The sequence below is a fragment of the Folsomia candida genome, unplaced genomic scaffold (assembly GCF_002217175.1).
Source record: "Folsomia candida strain VU population unplaced genomic scaffold, ASM221717v1 Fcan01_Sc020, whole genome shotgun sequence".
Classification (NCBI taxonomy): domain Eukaryota; kingdom Metazoa; phylum Arthropoda; class Collembola; order Entomobryomorpha; family Isotomidae; genus Folsomia; species Folsomia candida.
Genome location: NW_019091212.1, coordinates 954,511 through 973,228, shown reverse-complemented (window position 1 = coordinate 973,228; position 18,718 = coordinate 954,511). Strand labels below are relative to the sequence as shown.

The 18,718-nt window shown below is 36.3% G+C and overlaps 1 protein-coding gene across 3 annotated transcripts in view; it reads left to right on the top strand.

Moving 5' to 3' along the window:
* LOC110858197 (atrial natriuretic peptide receptor 1) overlaps nt 1–18,718 on the top strand; it is a 94,659-nt gene that overhangs the window by 52,248 nt on the left and 23,693 nt on the right. For all 3 annotated transcript variants that reach the window (XM_035858613.1, XM_035858612.1, XM_035858614.1), the window contains 5 exons: nt 654–768; nt 2,807–3,138; nt 4,894–4,985; nt 5,417–5,549; nt 6,184–6,265. In XM_035858613.1, coding sequence (XP_035714506.1) covers nt 654–768; nt 2,807–3,138; nt 4,894–4,985; nt 5,417–5,549; nt 6,184–6,265 — 754 coding nt within the window. The remainder of the gene's footprint in view (nt 1–653; nt 769–2,806; nt 3,139–4,893; nt 4,986–5,416; nt 5,550–6,183; nt 6,266–18,718) is intronic.

Sequence of the window (18,718 nt, the reverse complement as noted above, 5' to 3'; positions counted from 1 at the left end):
TTTCATCCACCTACACAAACTGGTTGACACTTAATGCACCATGGTTTCCGATGTTTTCAAGAAATTTATAAAAACATGACGTTTTCTCTCAAAATGAGCATATCTTGCAAATCTCAGAAATTGAACATAACAACATAACTTGCCAAGTTGTGCGAAATTTCGCAACACTTTTCTTATAAAACATAGAATTTTTTTGTAAACTTACCTAGCATGTTTTTATTTCACAAACTCATCCTCCGCATTAATTTCTTTAGAAATTGGAAATAATCCCTGGAAACAAAAATACAACAGGACTATCTGTGCAAATTTGTGAAATCATATTTTGCTAATCCTGTCACGACACGAAGTTTTTGAGTTTTGCAAGTTTGCAAATTAATTGAGCTGTGATGGGAAGTTGACGCCGATTTTTGGAAAGACACGAAAATAAAACAAGCCAAATTTTTCTTAAAAAAGCCTACGCAGGTTTTCATCAAAATTTGAATTCAGGACGAAAATCGTGACAAGATCAGGTGTAAAAATTCATGGCACAATTTTACCCAAAATGCAGAACCCTGTCTACTTTCATACATAACCAAACACAAAGACACGCACGCACGACATAAAATTTCCTTATAAAAAAGAATGAAATTTGATTTTTTGTTTATAAATTTCAGTCGTCGTCCTGTGCGCCTCACCGCGCAAAGTGCGAGACATTCTCTTGGCTGCCGAGGAGTTGAAAATGGTCTCGTCCGGAGAATACGTTTTCTTCAATGTGGAACTCTTCACAAAGTAAGTCATAAATAAACCACGTGATTTCCCGAGTGCAAATTTGAAATGGTTTTTCCTGCAGGAATTTGGCATGATTTTGTGCATAAGTTGTGTCCAATTTTCTGCAGGAAAATCATTTGTAGAGCGATTTTTGCAGAAGACTATACCATTATGCATATGCGATTCTGCAGAATTTAAAAAAAATTAAAATTTTCGGCAGGATTATGCAAAAAAAACATGCAGGATAACGATATTTTCTCGATTCGATGACTGCAGAATTCATTTTCCCGACTTTGTGCAAAAATTTTACAGATTCACTTTATGCAAAGCGATTTGTGCAGAAACGTATACATAATTTTGCACACATGCTTCTGCAGAATATATAAAACTCTTAGATATTTTGGGCAGGATTATCTACAAAAAATGTATATGCAGAACACAATATGCATCCAGCTTTTGTCGCTAACTGCCGAATTCGGCACAGTATTTTCTACTCGGGAACTACTATTCTAGATTCTTTTTTTTGCATCCATTCCGCACCATCCCACGTGACGCTTTGTTCCTTGTGAGGTGAAAGTTGGTCCGAATGTTGCCCAATAAATAAGGAGGGCACGTTTTCCTCTCTAAAAAAAGTTAAATCGCCCCACAACTTTCAATTTTGTGGAACACTTTTCCTGTTGGAAAGTATTTTTGAAAGTTAGGGAAAGTGGGGAAACATGTCGGTCGGTTTGGTGGGGAAAGTGGACGCATAGTAATTGCGATTTTGGGTGAGGGTCCTGAGAAAGGAAAATCACAATAAATAAGATTTCCATGCATGTAAATACAAATTCTGGGAGAGTCATGGTTAGATTGGATGCGGGGGTGGGAGGAAAGAATGTCACGGTTTTTGCATATTTTCACTCTGACGTGGTAAGTTTGCTATTTTTTGCAACACTTGGAGAAAGTTGGGTTATTATAGGGCGTGATTACGATTGAGAAAATTTACCCAGTGTGAAAACAGAATTTTTCTCAGTTTTGCTCTCCGTTAAAAATAAATGGGACAAATTGTGATTTTCCAGTTTTTACCACCATTCAAAACAATTTAGAAATCCACCGTAAACCCCACTTTTACCCACCTGGGAGCAATGTGGTATGTTATGTACACCCAAAAAACGAAGTAATTCCAATTTTTAATGTCACATTGTCTCCACGTGTTCATTAAGCACGTGTGCTGCTCTTACCAATACCACAGAATTTCGTTTTTTCCATTTTTCCCATAGTAAATCCCACTTTTTCCCACCTGCCATGAGAAACCCCTATTTTAGCATGTGTCACACCGTCTCCACGTGTCCCGTTCTTTAGGCACGTCCCCCCATAACGTACAAGGACAACTAAACTCTCGTGGAGAAAGTATTGAATGGAAAAGTTGTTTATTTGTGTGCTTCCTCTTCGACAAGAATGCGATGAGAATCGCACTTTCCCCAGGATTGAGACGTGTCAAAGATTTGTATAGTCGCACCCATTATTACGCAAATTCTTCCCCTTCTTTCTTCTCCCGGCCGCATTAGTAGTTTTTTCTAATCTCGAGAGAAATCAGTGCCAATTCATGAAAGAGAAAGGGAAAAAAGTATGTTGGATATTTCTTCCTACTTACAATGAGGAGGAGGAAGTGAGTGAAGGGAAGGACCAGTTTCCAATTTGTTGTCCATTTTTATACATGGATTTTCTGCAGCATCTGCAGAAAATTCTTGTGGAGATTAACGTATCGGTATTTATGGAAGATACAAGTTTCCGAGCACGGTTGTAGAATTTGACATAATTCAATAACCGAAAACATTAATGAAAATAGGTACAAAATGTGAAAAATTGTTTTATTTTAGTCTTTAACATGATTCAAAATATGTAGATAGAATGTAGGAAAAAGTGCATTTTGCATTCTTATTTCAGAGGTGATATTCCATCCTCGTCATATTCTGTCACTAACCCGAAACGAAATATTGCTAAAATATTTTTTAGCTGTAGAAGAAATTTTACTTGATTCCTACAATTTCAAAAAAATGATTAAAATTTTGATTTTCAGTCTGCAGAAAGGTTACAAACCGTGGGAGAATCGGAATGATACGGCGGAGAGGAATTTACGTGCGCGCCGCGCGTACGAAGCCGTCCTCACGGTCACCGTTCGCCCCCCGCCGGACAGCGAGGAGTACAACTCCTTCGACACCATGGTTAAGGAAAAGGCCATTTCCAAGTTCAACTTTTCCTACGGGGACGAACCTGTGAATCCCATCGTGACAGCGTTCTACGATGCCGTCATTCTGTACGCCATCGCGCTTAATGAAACCCTCAAAAACGGCGGGAATATTACGAACGGGTCCGAAATTACGAGGAGGATGAGGGGAAAGACGTTTCAAGGTGAGTTGTTTGTTACTCAGAATGGAGGTCTCCCAGCGTTTGTTGTCTGATTTTGGGCAAATTAGTGTCAATGGATTGCAAAAAGTACAATGAAATTTGTGATGGAAGCCATCTATTAATGTTTGGCGGAGATATTAGCATCCGAAGAGGAGAAGATGAGCCTTAGACTTGAGAAACTGTGCAATTTCCAAATTTTCTGTGCGTGTTCTCCTCTTCGGATGCAAATATCTCTGCAAAAAGTGTCCATTGAGAGATCGTGTCCTTTGCAGATTTCATGAGTTAACAATAAAGGAATATGTATATGGATTTAGCTAGAAAATGTGATTTTACATATTTACCAAGTTTGGCACATTTAGTATTCAATCGGATTTTTTATGTATTTGGGGAAACTTTAAGCCTCCGTAATTTATGTGTAGATACCACACATTTATTTGTATTTACGGTGCAACTAATTAATTGACCCCTTGCAGCGCTTCTAGTTTTGAGATTAGGGTTGCATCTTTCGCAATGTCTTTTCTTCTCATACATAAAACAGTGGGGGTATTAGTTACGAGTTCGCATCTTTAGTAACATTAGGAGAAAACAAGTTCGCAAAAATATTTGGCTTGAAAATTGGCACATCTTCTCTTCTAGTATTTAGTTTGCAATTTTTACTTCAAAATTATATTGTCATGTAAACATACGAACTCGTAAAAAATAACCCCGATGAATCCATCGAAAATTGTGGGTGGGGGTACAAGATTCATGGGAAAAAGGTTGGAAAAATTACATAAACGCGTTCTCTTGGAGGCGCAATTTCTCCAAAAATTATTTTTTTTTGCCAAAAATTTCTGGAAGGATAGAATGAAAATGTAATTTTATTTTTCCCCGGTGATTTGGTTTCTTTGAAATGCATTTATGTATGTACATCTCCTTTTGAGAGAAGCTTATTAATTACTTTTGGAGGGTGACCTACTTGGAATTTTGTGCTGATGCCGACGATGAAGAGGATGTAATCAACGGCTTCTTTCATCTATGTAGTCTCAAACCATGCGGTTTTGCACATGGCACTTTCTTCGTACTTCTCTGCACTCTTAACAATTTGGTGGCAATTTATTACCGGGCTGTAACGACCGCATATATGTGCATATGCGAACAAGTTAGTTTTAAATAATAAGCATCAAGTAAATATAGTAACTTTAAAGTTTTAATTTCTAGGGAAATTTAAACTTGCAAAAATAATTTACCAGGAAAATTTTGGAGTAAAGGCATTAAAATAATTATTTGTATGCCAAATGCAAGACTTCCGTGCTTGCGGTACTTTTCTAATTGCTGACGAACTTGAAATCTGTTAGTGACGCGATTAAAGCAACCAATGTATTAAATACTTAAGTATTTTTCTTAAAGGAAAGATTCAGTATCTTTTACGGGGAAAGTGAGACGGGTCCTTAATCCGGTGTCAATAGAGTATGCAATCTCATACATTCAAGGTCGACAGCAAAATTAGCACGTGGTGAAATTAAGCATATTAATTTCAAGTTATTATAGATAATCTGCCATTTTTTGAGATGAAAAGATTTGCACATTTTTTGGGAAGTATTTTTTTGCTAACATTTGCTTCATCCTTGATCAATTTTATGAGCTTTTTCAATCCACGTTTTGCCCATTTGGTAATAAGCTGTAATTCGGAGAATCACAAGTTCAAATGTGATATGCAAATAGGTTTTGTAAATTTTGTAAAATTGGGAAACTTTTGTTAACGACTTTTCCTTTCAGGAATCACTGGTAATGTGAGCATTGACGAGAACGGTGACCGAAACGCGGACTATTCCCTCCTCGACATGGACCCCGTCACGGGAGCTTTCCACGTAAGAATACATTTGTACAGTGGTGACCTTAAGTCAACACATTAGCTAATTGACCACCACTTCCGTCACAGGGGGCTGTGCATGATGGATTTGTTTCCCAAAGAGAATTTTGTCCCCTTTAAGTTCTGTAAAATCATCGTACGGTCCCCACTTTTTTATGTGCATGATGATTACAATAACCAGTAAAAGTAACCACTTTCAAGAAATAATGGGAGGAAAGTGGATTTTTGCAGCTATTTTGACCTGCAAGAAATGCAAGGCGTAAGAAACTACGTCCCGCCGCTTTAATTCATACGGCGCGTGGCAGGATGGCGCCTATTTTTTGCACTTTTTTGCAGTTTCTTGCACCTCGCATTTCTTGCGTTTCTTGCTTTGGAAATATGGCAAACTCGTAAAAAGCGAAAGACTAAAAATAACATTTCGTTCCACAGGTGGTGGCGCACTACTCGGGTCGGACGAAATCTATCATTGATGTGGAAGGGACGAAAATCCACTGGGCCGGGAATCGAGCCACCTGGCCGCCAGACACGCCTAAATGTGGCTTCGATGGGACCGGATGTCCGAGTAAGTGCAAATAAAGTGTGGCATTTTGGGACCATATTTGAAGTAATAATGACCAGAGGGTGGATATGCATTTATTTCGAAGTTTTTTATTTGATGGCGACCGACGGTCAAACTTTGTCGGTGTGTTCGCTAACTCGCATAGATCACGAAAATTGCAAAATATTAATTTTGCATATTGTCAAATATTTCTGGTTTTCAGACGCAAATGTTATTGAAAAAATGTTTTGTATATTTTTTTCAAAAATACATTTTGTAAATATTTCAACGATGTGAGACAAAATTTCCTTCTCAAAGTGATTGACCATTTTTGGACGTCCATTTTCGTGTATAATTCATGTACAAATTTTTTCTAACAAGTTTGTGAATTTTGAAAATTGTGTTAGGATCAAGGTTAGACCTCCCATTTTTCAAGTGACCAATACCCTTTTCATGAGAGAAAGTAAATTAAGAGGATAAAAATCTGATACGTTTTTTTAGCAAAATTGTCTCATTTATTCTTCACTCTTGACAGATTCATGTCCGAAGTGAGGAATAAATGGGTTTTAGAAATTCTTGACCATGAAACACGATGATTTTTAGGGATTTAAGCTAAAAATAAAGTCTTAAGTTCGTTTTCTTCTCCTTTTTGGGTTAGCCATGCCGAGATACGTGATCGTGGTGATCGTCCTCTCTTCCGCCCTGGTCATCATGCTCATCTCCTTCTTCTTCATTTACCGGTAAGCCGTCTCTTCCACCTTTTTTAAGCTTCTCCTCCATCGTCATTCATAATTGTGGGACGAAATGGTACGCAAGAGATAAATTATGCATCATGATGGCCGTGTAGAAAGATGGGTGGTTGGTGATCTCTAAATTTGGAGAGATCAAGTCAACGACCAGGGTGTTCTCGCCCCGGGTTTTATTGGGTTTTGTATACATACTCTGGTTTTACCTCAAACTAATAATATGGAGACACTTATTTAGGAAAAATTAAGGTTTCTGAGGAGTATTTCTTGAATATTTGTGTTAGTTTTGCTACAAATTGAACAAGGAAACATTTAGTAAAATATACGTATACGGATACTTTCTATAGAAAGGAGGTCTTCCTGCGGATGTTCTCCAATTTTGGGCAAACTGGAGTTAATCGATCCTAAATTTAACTAGCATATAATTTGGGAAGGACACGATCTCCCAATGAGCACGTTTTGTAGAGATATTTGCACCGGAGGAGGAGAAAACGCGCCTTAAAGACGGAAACTTGTACACTTTTCAAATTTACTTCCAGTTTTCTCCTTTTCGGATGCAAATATCTCCGCCAAACGAGACCATTGGGCGATTCTGCCCTTTGCAAATGTTGTATTAATTAAATTTGCGATAGATTGAAACAATTTTGTCAAAATCTGAGAGCATACGTTGGGAGACCTTCAGAAAACATGCCGGTGGTGCTTTTTTGCGCAGCGTTTTTGGAAACCCTGTTCCACCAAAATATGACGCATCCTTTCCGAGTGGTTACATATGATCTTGAGATTAGCGGCCTAGTGGGGCCTGTGAGGTTTTGCTAAGCGTGTGTGGTCGTTGGGGAGAAAGTGGGTGGCTAAAGGTTCGGTAAGTCTCTTAAGCCGTGTTGATGTGGTGAGAAGACTAATCTTTGGCCTTTAAGTGGAGCCTTATTATTTATTCTCGTCATGTCACAAGGAGCAGCAGCACCGAAACCCGGGTATTACTGAGATCTTTCTTTGAGATAGCGGTGAAAAAAGTTGATTCCGCTCGATTGATAAGTTTCGTAACTTCCTCTGGAAATGAGAGATGTTCAATTCCCATCTGTTTCCTTAATACGGAATTTTTTTGAAAATTTTGATTTGTTTTGGGAAATTTGGTTGCTAATAGTGTATATGTATTTGAATGTCCACACATATCGCCAAATTTTCGAAATTTTCAAAAACAGTGGATACTTAAAAAACAGACAGTTGGCGATTGGCCTAGATGAATTAGATGATGATAGAATTGAGTTTCTCTTTTGTGAAAAAAACTGGAGGAAACCGCTCAAATTTATGGCAGAAATTTTGCACATATTTAAGAAAAATTTAATAATTTAAAGGATTTAATTTTACTTTAACTAATTTAAGTGTTAATCAAAGATACATATTTCAGACTTTAACGACCCGGCTGGTATAAAAATTAGCAACAACATTTTCAAAAACGCTCACAAATAATGAAAAAACATACAAAATCAATAGACACACAATATTCCTCCACAAAATCTCTTTAAAAAACAGTCGCAAATAGAAAAAACCTTTGTTTAAATACGTATTTCCACGATTTTTCGTAAATACTTATCCGCCCTCTGATAAGGAAACGCTTTTAATCCAATTGCAAAAATTTAGCTTTGGTTAGTTTTGTCCAGAGAGGAAGGAGTCGCTTGATCTCAATTTTTCTGGGCGAGATTCATCCACTTTGCAGACAGAGTGGATCCCCTCAACTTGTTTGATCCTGGTACACATAATTCGCCCCTGCAAAACAAGCCGGGTTTTTCCTCCTCCTGCTTTCACCACTTTCTCCGGGAGAAAACATGTAATGAGATTACATAAGAATTGACAAGAGTTTTTTTCTCATCTTGTTGTTGTGATATCTCGAGTTTAATTTAACACGGGAATAATTGTCCGCCTACAGACAGACGTATCTGCACTCTTAGAAAACTTGTATTAAATCATTACTAACACGAATACATATACAAATGCACTGTTGAAAACAGTGGAGTCACATATATACTCCGTACTGGTATTGATTTGGTAATAACTTACTACCCGATTGGTAGTAGTTTGTTTCTGAGTGGTAAATTTTTCATTTTTTGACCTGATTTTTTTATATAGCTCGCTACACAATTCGTAGCTTGAAAAAGGCTCCATTGTGAGAAGCAAACTGCTACCAAGTCGGTAGGAGGTTACTACCGAATGAATTCCACTGCGGAGTATATGCCAGATTGTTGATACCATGTATTAAATTTTGAAACGTTTTGTTGTTGGCACATTTTTAAAAGCTTCTAATGATCACATACAAAATTAATTTGGTGCTGGGATTGGACAATTATGCAATGTATATTTATGCATTTTTTTTTTCGACTCAAATAAATTTAGGGAATTTCAACCCTTTATTACATATATTTAAGATTAGTTCGTACAATGAGAATTCCAAACACAACTATTCTAAAAAAAACGGAATAATCATCATACAAATGCAGCTATAATTAGGCCATGATTTAAAATATGCCGAAAACTTAGAGATATAATTTCGTATTTCATTCATTCACGAAAAACTGAAAGAAATGGCTTTATATGATAAGGAAATAAGAAGATTCAGCCTAACCTGACACCTAAGTTGTTGACATACCCACGACGCCAGGTAATGGGTTGGGATCCTCCCTGGGGCTGTGGGTATGTCAACGCGTCCCTAACCTTACCGATGCCAAGTGCTAGGAAATGACTGAAAATAAAGAACCTTCCCAACCCGGGTACGCTCGCATTTTTTGAAATTTCTATAGGTTCTTTAAAAGAATTTAGGAAAGATGTGCCAAATGCAACTTAATACAAGAAGTAAAATTAAATGCTAATTACAGTTTAGTCTCCCACGGCGGTGGATCTTCTTGGGAGGAGGACTTTACTTGTGTCATCAGGGGTAGGAATTAAACACTGCCTCTGACTCACTCTGCTTCATGACCACGTTATTTAGTACAATGACAAGTCAATAAATAATTCTTAGGAAGAGATTTGTAGAATAATACATGCTTATGTAAGAATATTTTAACTACCTGAAGGTGGGAAATTTTATCAAAATATTATTTTAAATTGAGATTAATGTTTATTCTATTGTTGATCATAGTGTATAGTTTATATTTTTTCCATTTTCGATGGAAATTGTCCATCAAAACTTTCCCACCTCGCATGCAAACATGGAATTCAGACAATATTCGTCCGAAAACCATGTGCCTAAAGTGGGACAAATAATCAAAATTGTCCCCAAAGTGATTTAGAAAGTGAACATAGGACTTATATATCGTGCAAAGACCATAATAAATAAATATATTATCGTACTTCACATTTCGAGACCCATTAATCCCTGATCGAGAGACATTAGTCAGGTCTCTGCTGAGAATTTTTGAAATAAAAAGCCAGAGGGGCTGAAAATGGACACATTTAAAATAATGACTCGATTTGATATCTTTAAATGGACAAAAGGGGCAATCCCTACCCTCATGTATGCCCATTGACTCAGCCATTTTTGGCGTTAGACCAGTATTGTGCAAAAGTTTATAAATTACGTCTTGTTGTTGGCACATTTTTAAAAGCTTCTAATGATCACATACAAAATTAATTTGGTGGTGGGATTGGACAATTATGCAATGTATATTTATGCAAAGTTTGGTTTTACATGATTTATAATTATGTGAGACGACCGTTATGCAAGGAAAATTATGTAAAGTGACGGAAGGCTGATTTTTAAAAGTGCAGTGGTGTTAGTGAAATTCCAACTTTCTCGAGTTTTCCCTGGTTCCTTTGTATACGTGAAATTTGCTTTCTTCTTCTTTCTTCGCGTGGAGAAAGTGGTGCTTGGTTCGATTCAGAAATGCTCCACTGACTCAATATGCACGCTTGGATGGATGGATGGAAGGATAAATAGTTTACAAAGTCGGGCTTTAGAAATTGCATCACTGTCAAAGGAAACGATGGGCTGTGCAGAGGGGATGGTGGGGATTAAAATGTGCCAAATTTTTACAAATAAAATTTGAACGGCTTTCCTGCACAAATTTTGCACACTTTTATGCAGAGCGATTTGTGGAGAAAACTATGCAGAATTGTGCACATACGGTTCTGCAGAATAAAACATAAAAATTTTCTGCAGATTATGTAACCAAAAATTTAGCATAGTACAATATGCACCGAGGTTTTGTCGATTAATTTCGCAGTGATTTCTCCTCGGAATATTAAGGAATTTTGGGAACAGGGAAAACATTCTGTGAAAAAAATAGATTTGCATTGAGGCAATTAACGCAGTTATTTGTAACTCGGTAAGTTTTTATAAATAACTTTATAAGCACTTACAAAATGAAAAGATGCCCTTGCTCTGAGTAAGTTTAAAAAAATTTAAAAGCCAATTTTCCTCAGAAATGTGCGTAAAATTTTGTAAAAGTTTGCCGATTCAGGGAATTTTCAAGTTAATAAAGACTCAATGTCTTCTTACAATATTGTTTCTCTAAAAAGCTAATTTTCCATGGAAGCATTTGCAAAATTTTGTAAAAGTTCGTTAGTTTATGGAATTTACAAGTCACTACTGCATGAATGGGTTCATTATTTCCTATAATTTCACTGCGTTTTAGGGAAATTTTAATCCAGAAAATTATAAAATTCACAAAGATCCTGATAAAAGTTTGCGAAAAATGGTAAAGCTTTTCGCGAAAAGCGAGCATACAACAGATTTGTTTGGTTGTTATGGTGCTGACAATGGGGGGATTTTTGTAGTCGCGACATAAATCTAATTTACATGTGTAGCCCGTTAAATAAATAAATGTTGACATTTTGCCCTGCGTCGTTAACCCGCGGGGAGAAAGGTGTGTTGAGTTGGTGACTAAAGTGAAAGCAGGAGTTCTCTTTGTCTCTTTATTATTTTACTACCTTTTCCCTCGTGGCATTAGGCTCGTATAGTTTTGTTATGTAAATAAGTCCACTACTTGCTCCCGCTACGACAGAGTCTGTGGGAACGTGCACAAATTACGGGGGTGAAAATGGGAACTCTTTTTTGTGAGAGTAGAACTGTAATTAGGTGTTTAAAAAGTTAGGCTAAAAATTACCAAAAATGAGGGATTTTAATAACCATGCCAACCACAAAAATATGATTTTGTTTCCCAAAAATTCGGCTAAAAGTAGCAAGCACTGAGGGATTTTAGTAACCATGCGAATTACAAAAATTTTGCATTAGGCATACCATATTTGCCCCGGAATATTAGTCATTACAAATTTCACCCAAATGCAGGAAATTTATTCTTATGTTGGTGTCATGGGCGCATTTTGAAAACCTTTTTCTGTCAAATCGCTTTTTGGAGTTAAGTTTTAGATCGAATTTTAAAAAAGTCACCGAAAATTTGCAATACGACAAAAGTTGTGAATTAATTTGGGGAACAAATTTAAGAACGAGTAATTGAAATAACAAACCATTTTGATTACAAAAAATCGAAACCCGATTTTCCAGAGTGAAAAACCATTTTTTTTAGAAAACTTATTTTTAGATGTTAAGATTTTTTTACGTAAAACAAACGGACTTATAAAATCCTGAGTAGATTCCGTTTTTTTAATCGGAAAATGCGACTCACTTATTTTTCAACCGAATTTTTAGGATTGTGTGTGATTTCTTTTCCTCGCGTTCGTCATGAACAGTCCGTCCCATACAAATATGCGTAAGAATGGAAACTGGAGAGAAAAGGGAGACCTTTTGAGCGAGTGAGTTTGTTGTGTTTGAGGAAAATTAGTCCCGACAAGATGAAGCGTTCGAGAGTTTGTTGTTTTCAGCCGCGCAACAGCTTACACGTTGACGTAGCTTAGGCTTCGCTGTATCGAAATTGTGCCCGGATTAAATAATCCGCATCCAGGTGAAAGTCACTATTTTGCAATCAGCACGAAACACGGGTTTACTAAGAGAGAAACGTGGCCAAATTATTTGAAGATTTGACTAAAAAAGTTTGATTCAGTTTACAGTAGGTCAGTTGACATTTTTGAAATTGAGTCTCGACGAATCTATGCAAAATTGTATTGCAAAATTTTATAAAATTTATGTGTAAAATTATTATAAATTTGGATCAAATTTAAAAGCATTGACGCACTTTAAATTAACTAAATTTTTTAAATTTAAATCGAAGGATTTATAGATATTACAAAATGTTTGAAATTTTGATTAGATGAAAAATTTGACACATTTTAAATTAGTTGAAATTTTGGAATTTGAGTCTTGACAGATTAGCAGACCAGTGGAAATTTAAATTTTGAATAATTTATGAATATTTCCAAATTATTTGAAATTTAGCATTAAAATTAAAAAATTGAACTGATTTTAAAATACTGTTTTTTTTAAACTGATCCGTCTCGCCAGTGGCAACTTGAAACCTGCCGATTTTCCTGGATATTTCTAAACGTACATAATCCAGAATTGGATTTGACTCGTCCATAAAGCACTTTCACTTTGGTCTTCCGTTTGTCAAACGTCTTTAAATTAATCATCTCCAAGTCGGGAGAAGCTGCTGCTCGTCGTCGTCGTCTTGTCAGGGTGGACTTTGACCTCTTGCTTTCTCTTCTTGGCGGAGTGGTTCTGGAGGCTGCCTTACTTTACCTGATTACTCCGGCGCCACGGTTTTAATTGATTAAACCACTTTCTCCTAGACGGATTTCGGACTGGGTGTCCTCTCTTCGAGGCTGTGCAGAAGGGGTGAGGTCGAATTTTGGGTAACTATCTGTGTTACGTCACCACCATTAGTAGAGCCCAAATTTATAAGGGGACTCGGTTTTAGGAGTTTTGACCACCACGTGGCAATGGGAAATTAGGGATAAAATATGTCTCATATTTTCCTATTTTGACTAGCAATTAAAATATATGGAAATTAAATATGAGAAATGTGATAAAGGGACGTTTTCCAATTTTTACTATAAATCAAAATTTGTGGAAAATGGGACAAAATGTATTTTCCCAATTTTGACCAACAATTAAAATGTGTGAGAAATTTGAAAAGTGTTTTTTTACTAAATTCATTCTTCAAATTGTGAACCAGCCATTTTTAATTATCAACGCCAAATGTTTTCCATTTTTCCCACCTGCCCTGTGAAAAATGTGATTTTCCCTGAAAACACGATGACCCATGACCAGCATCCCTCCTGCATGGTCTCCCCACTTGATTTATGCTCTCCCCTTGACCACGCCATAAAGTAGGAAGAAATTGTAGAATCTACTTATAAAGTTTAGTGAGTGAAAGTGGTGGGTCCAAATTTTGCGATTTCTGCCACGTCTCTGTTCTCCTCTCGCTAATGGATCTTTTATGGATTTGGTGAGCAAGGTCGGCATCTGGCTGATCTGATTGTCTTCCAAAAATATTTTATCATGTGCGTCACATAATGCATCTCATCTTCTGTACATACATATTTGATTACAAGCCGGGTTTAATCTCGGAACTTCGTCTCTTTCTGTGACAGGTTGGGTCGTCATGGGAACTAAAATAGAGAGGTTCTTCCTATTTTTGGCTGAAGCTTTTAGGAAATAAAAACATTGTTTTGTCAGGTTGGTATGGTTACTAATGTCCCTCGATTATTTTTGGAAAAATTTTTTAGGAAATAAAAACAATTTTTTTGTGGTTGGATGGGAACGAAAATGGTCTGTGTATGATATTTATATCTGAATTTTTTGGGAAATAAAAATGTAAATTTTTTTTGTGGCCGTCATAGGAACTAAAATAGCTCTGTTTTTGATATTTTTAAACGAATTTTTTAGTCAGAAAAATATTTTTTGCCAATGGTACTAAAATTCTCTGGTTTTGATTATTTTTATCTGATTTTTAGGAAAGAAAAACATGTTTTTGTGGTTGTCATGGTTGCTAAAATGCTTCTTTTTTACTATTTTTTAACCATTTTTTTGGGAAGCAAATACACGTCAAATATTTTTTCGGTCGTCATGCAAACGACACAAACAAAAGAAAACATATCAAACATTGTTTGTTTACTGGTTACATAAGATTTGAAAACAAAAATTGAAAAATTGGTGTCATCGAAACCCTGTTAGTTTCGTGGGGGATTTGAAGCGTTGTAATTTTACTTACGCGAGCAATATATCATTTTCACTAGGGCAAGTCCAGTTTAGGTTATTTTTAGGCGTTTTTTAGAAAACAAAGCTATGTCAAATATTTTTTTGTAGTCGCCATGCGAACGACACACACAAACATTGTTTGTTTTTCTTGCTTGTTACATAACAAGATTTGAAAGCAAAATTGAACAAATGGTGTCATTGAAACCCTATTAGTTCCGTTGGGTGCGGAGACACTGGTAGAATTTGAGTCGTCGTAATTTTACTGACTGGAGCAATATATTGTTTTCAGTGGGGCATGTCCATCCATCGGGATGTGGTGGTGCGGGTGCGGGTGGCAGAATGCATGGAGTGAAATTTAGAGTGAAAGTGAGAGCCAGCTTTCTACTTGCTTACTCGGGTACAAGAAGTGAAAGTAATGAGCAGGCCGGATTTCACTTCTTCTTCTTCTTCTTCTTCTTAAACAGCTTACAGGGCTGGGCAAGCAGAATGTGGCGTAGTTTTGGGAAACTTTCCCTGGAAATATTGGGAAATTTGAGGAAATTTGGGGTGCAATTAAAGAGAGTTGTTTAGCAAAAATCAGGAAAAATCGTGGGCAAAATGAGGGATTTGTTAAGAAAATTTGGAAAATAGCGAAGGAAATTTGGGGTGAAATAGGGAAAACTATAGCAAAATTAGGGTGAAATTAAACAAATTTGTGGCAAAATTTGGATAAAATTAAAGAAATGTGTGGCAAAATTGTGGCGAAATGGGAAAAATTAGTGGCAAAATTATGCTAAAATTAGAGAAATTTGTCGTAAAATTAGAGAAATTTGTAGCAAAATTATGGTACAATTAAGGAAATTTATGGCAAAATTTGGGAAATTTAGGGCCTGGAATTTGTACGAATGCCCAAAACGGGTGACACACCACGTGCAGGCCCTCTTATCCGTTTCTCATTACATTTCTCTTGCCACTCACGCGTCACTTGGTTCGAATCCGACCAAATCTCATTAGTCATGCACGGGTGGAACTCGGTTAAAAAAATTGTTGGAGATAATTGGCTTTCGTTTTTCATTAAATCGTTCCCTCCTTAATTATTGGTCATGATTATTTTATTATTATTATTGCGCAATTACAAGGACCCACTAGGCCGGCGTGTAATGGGGAAAGTTATATCATTCTGAATTGGGCCGTGTTTCTTGCTAATTTTATTACTACCAGGCACATCGACAAAGTTTTGCGGGAAGAGGGAAAGAGACCAGGGTTTCGGGGAGATATTTTCAAAAAAACTTTGAAAATAGTAGTGTTTTGGGAAGAGCGATTTTTTGATTTGGCGTGTTTTAAGCATTCAATTTGAAGATTTGGAGGAATTTTCAAGCATTTTAACGTGCTATCGAGATGGGAAATGTGTCAAGCAACATTTCTGCGTTAAAAATCACTCCAAGAATTATGATTGTTTCAAAAATAAGATCAACCCAGATTGAAAATTTAAACGGATTTCCTGCTGAAATTTGGCTTAATTTTGGCTTAAAAACTTCATGCTCACCGATTTTTCAGAAAACTATGCACATACGATTCTGCAGAATAAAACCTATAAAAATTTTCGGGAAGAATGTGTAAAAACGATTTTGCGGGATTCGATACGCATTTGAGTTTTGTCGCCTACTGTAGAATTCGACACACCGATTTCTACTCGGGCGAGCTACCGAGTTCATTTTATTTTTGAAATAATCACAACTTTTTTCGTTGTTTTTAACCAAAAAATCTCGACAGACATGAGTCAAGGCACGTGTCACAAGGCTCGTGTACGATTTAAGTTTCGAACAAATTGCGGGAAATTGGTTACACTAAAATCTTTTGAGGAAAGGAACACACTGGCGGAAATCTTCACGTCATCCGCAGCTGGCTCAAAGAGAAGAGAGGCCTGGAACAAAGTGAAAGTTGTGCAAGTTAAGCAAAAACAAACAAAGTTTGGTTTTTGGATACATTTCCTAATGAATGAGTAACAAGTTGGTTGTTAGTTTTTGGTTTGGTTTGCTCCTCTTCTTGATGTGTGAGAGAGAGAGATAATTTCCTCGAGAGTAAGTTTCTCAGGGTGGGAATTAGGTTAAGAAAATAATGGAATAAATTTTCGGCCAATTTGAGGCCATCAATTGTGGGAAGATTATAATGGGAAGTTAGTCTTCGAATTAATGTCCAATGTTGGTTGAGTGATTAAATTTGCGAAATTTTTGCAATACTAAAATTTAGCTAGGATTGATTCTTGGGAAATTTAAGGTCATTGTGACTAGATTACAATGGGGAGTTGTAGTCTTGATTAGTGTGAGGTGTTCATGGGGAAACGCTTTTTAAGCGGGGATTTCAAATTTAGAAAGAATATGAATTTTTTGGGGTATTATTTTTTTCGAAATGAGGAATTTCATCTGCATGTTTTTGAGTGATATTTTCAAATTTTGAAAGCACCTATATTTTTGTGCGCATTATTTGTTTGAGTGGGAATTTAAAATTTCATGGAGAAACATTTTGTCTTTATTTTTTGAAGCGGGAATTTCAAATTTTGAAAAGAAATGCATTTTTTGTGCGTATTATTTGTGTCTGCGGGATAAACTCGGCGGCCGGCTGCCGGAGTAAGATATGAAACCCAGACTTTCACTTTCTCTCCTCGTTCCCTTAAGAAATGCACAGATCTGGATTTGACGGGCATCCTCCAGCTCTGACATCGCCTAGAATTCGTCAAGTGTTAAAGTGAAAGTTTTTTGCCTGGGTATATTTATATAATTTTTGGCGGAATTCTCATGCATGCATGTATATCAGAGATATGTATGTATGACGGCTGTCTGGGTCGTGTTAAAGATTACGGAGACAAAGAAGCAGGAGATGCACATTTGTCAAGAAAAGTGGAAAAAATAATTTACTCGAGTTCTCTCCTCGTTTCTCTTCTAGTTTTTAATGAGGGCGTAGGAGAGGAAGAAGGGGCTGTGCGAGGAGGACGTCACGTGGTTCGTTTGTGGGTGGGAGGGGAATTTTTGATTTTTTTCGGTATGAAAAGTCCGGTGAAATGGAAAAGTCGGAAAGTTTTTGAAAAATGTGTTTTAGATTTTTGCAAATTTTCCAGTGTTTCGTTTCTTTCTGGTTTGCTACATTTCTCTCACTGCATTCAATGCAAGAAATGGGGGGGGGCAATAACCTCCAAGAAATATGCGCCATCTAGCCAAGCGCTGTACTATATGAAGTATTTATAGCGGGGAGGAATAGTTTCTTGCGCTTTGTAGATATTTCTTGCTGGCAAAAATAGCTGCAAAACCCACTTTCTTGCAGGTATTTCTTACAAGTGGTTACTTGCACCAGAAATTCTGCAACCTTTGTAACACCATGCTTTTCACTGAATTTTAGAATTTTTGTAAATATGATATTGCGTATTTGTAGTATATAAAATTTTATGAACTAATTGTAGAAATTGAAGAAATTATCGCAAGTTATGAAGCAATTTTATTCCAAAAAATCTAGCTGTTGCATATGATAAAGACCTGTTTGTTTCGCAAAATGCGAAAGATTTGGATGTGCACAGCCCCTGAGCTCGGTTTGGTATTAAATTCAGGATAATAATGTCACAATAATGGTGGTGGTGGTTGGAGAAAGGAATAATATGGCGTCATCCTTCCTTGGAGATGAAATGAGCGGAACTAATAATTTCACATATCCGCCACGGGACGAGAACAGGGACTCGTCAGAGAAAATTGCACCATGTTCAGAAAGCAGGGCGGCATTTTTTGTGTCCAAGTTCTGGGGAATTGGGGAAAAAAGTGTCATTATATGATTTTTGGTTAATTTGATTTCCAATTTATTTACAAAAGAAGAGAAAATGATGAATACATTTAAAAAGTAGGGTTGAAATTCGTAACCAAAATTAACGACTAAAAAATCACACCAATAATCACAACAAGGGTGAAGTATGAAAGTAAAGAAAATGTCTAAATTTTGTATGAATGCGCAGAGAAATTTGTCACCAAAATTAAAAAAATCAAACTAAAATTTGGAAAATTTACTTAAATCACATTATACACAACAATTGCACTAATTTCAAAAAACACTTTACATTTTAAAATTGAAAAAAAAATCGAAATTAAATTTTGGCAAATTGTGAAATTTAAATCACATTAAGGAATTACAAAAAAAAACACGTTAAATTTCAAAATTAGCAAAAAAATAAAACTCAAATTTGAAAAAGCATGACATTTAAATCACATGTAACAATTACACTAGTTTAAAAAAATACATCAAATTTTTACACGGAACCTCGGTTTAGACGAAATTCTAACTAATTTTTGCAACATTTGCATCAAACTTCTTAGATTCCGGTTCAAAAAACTATCTCCATATCG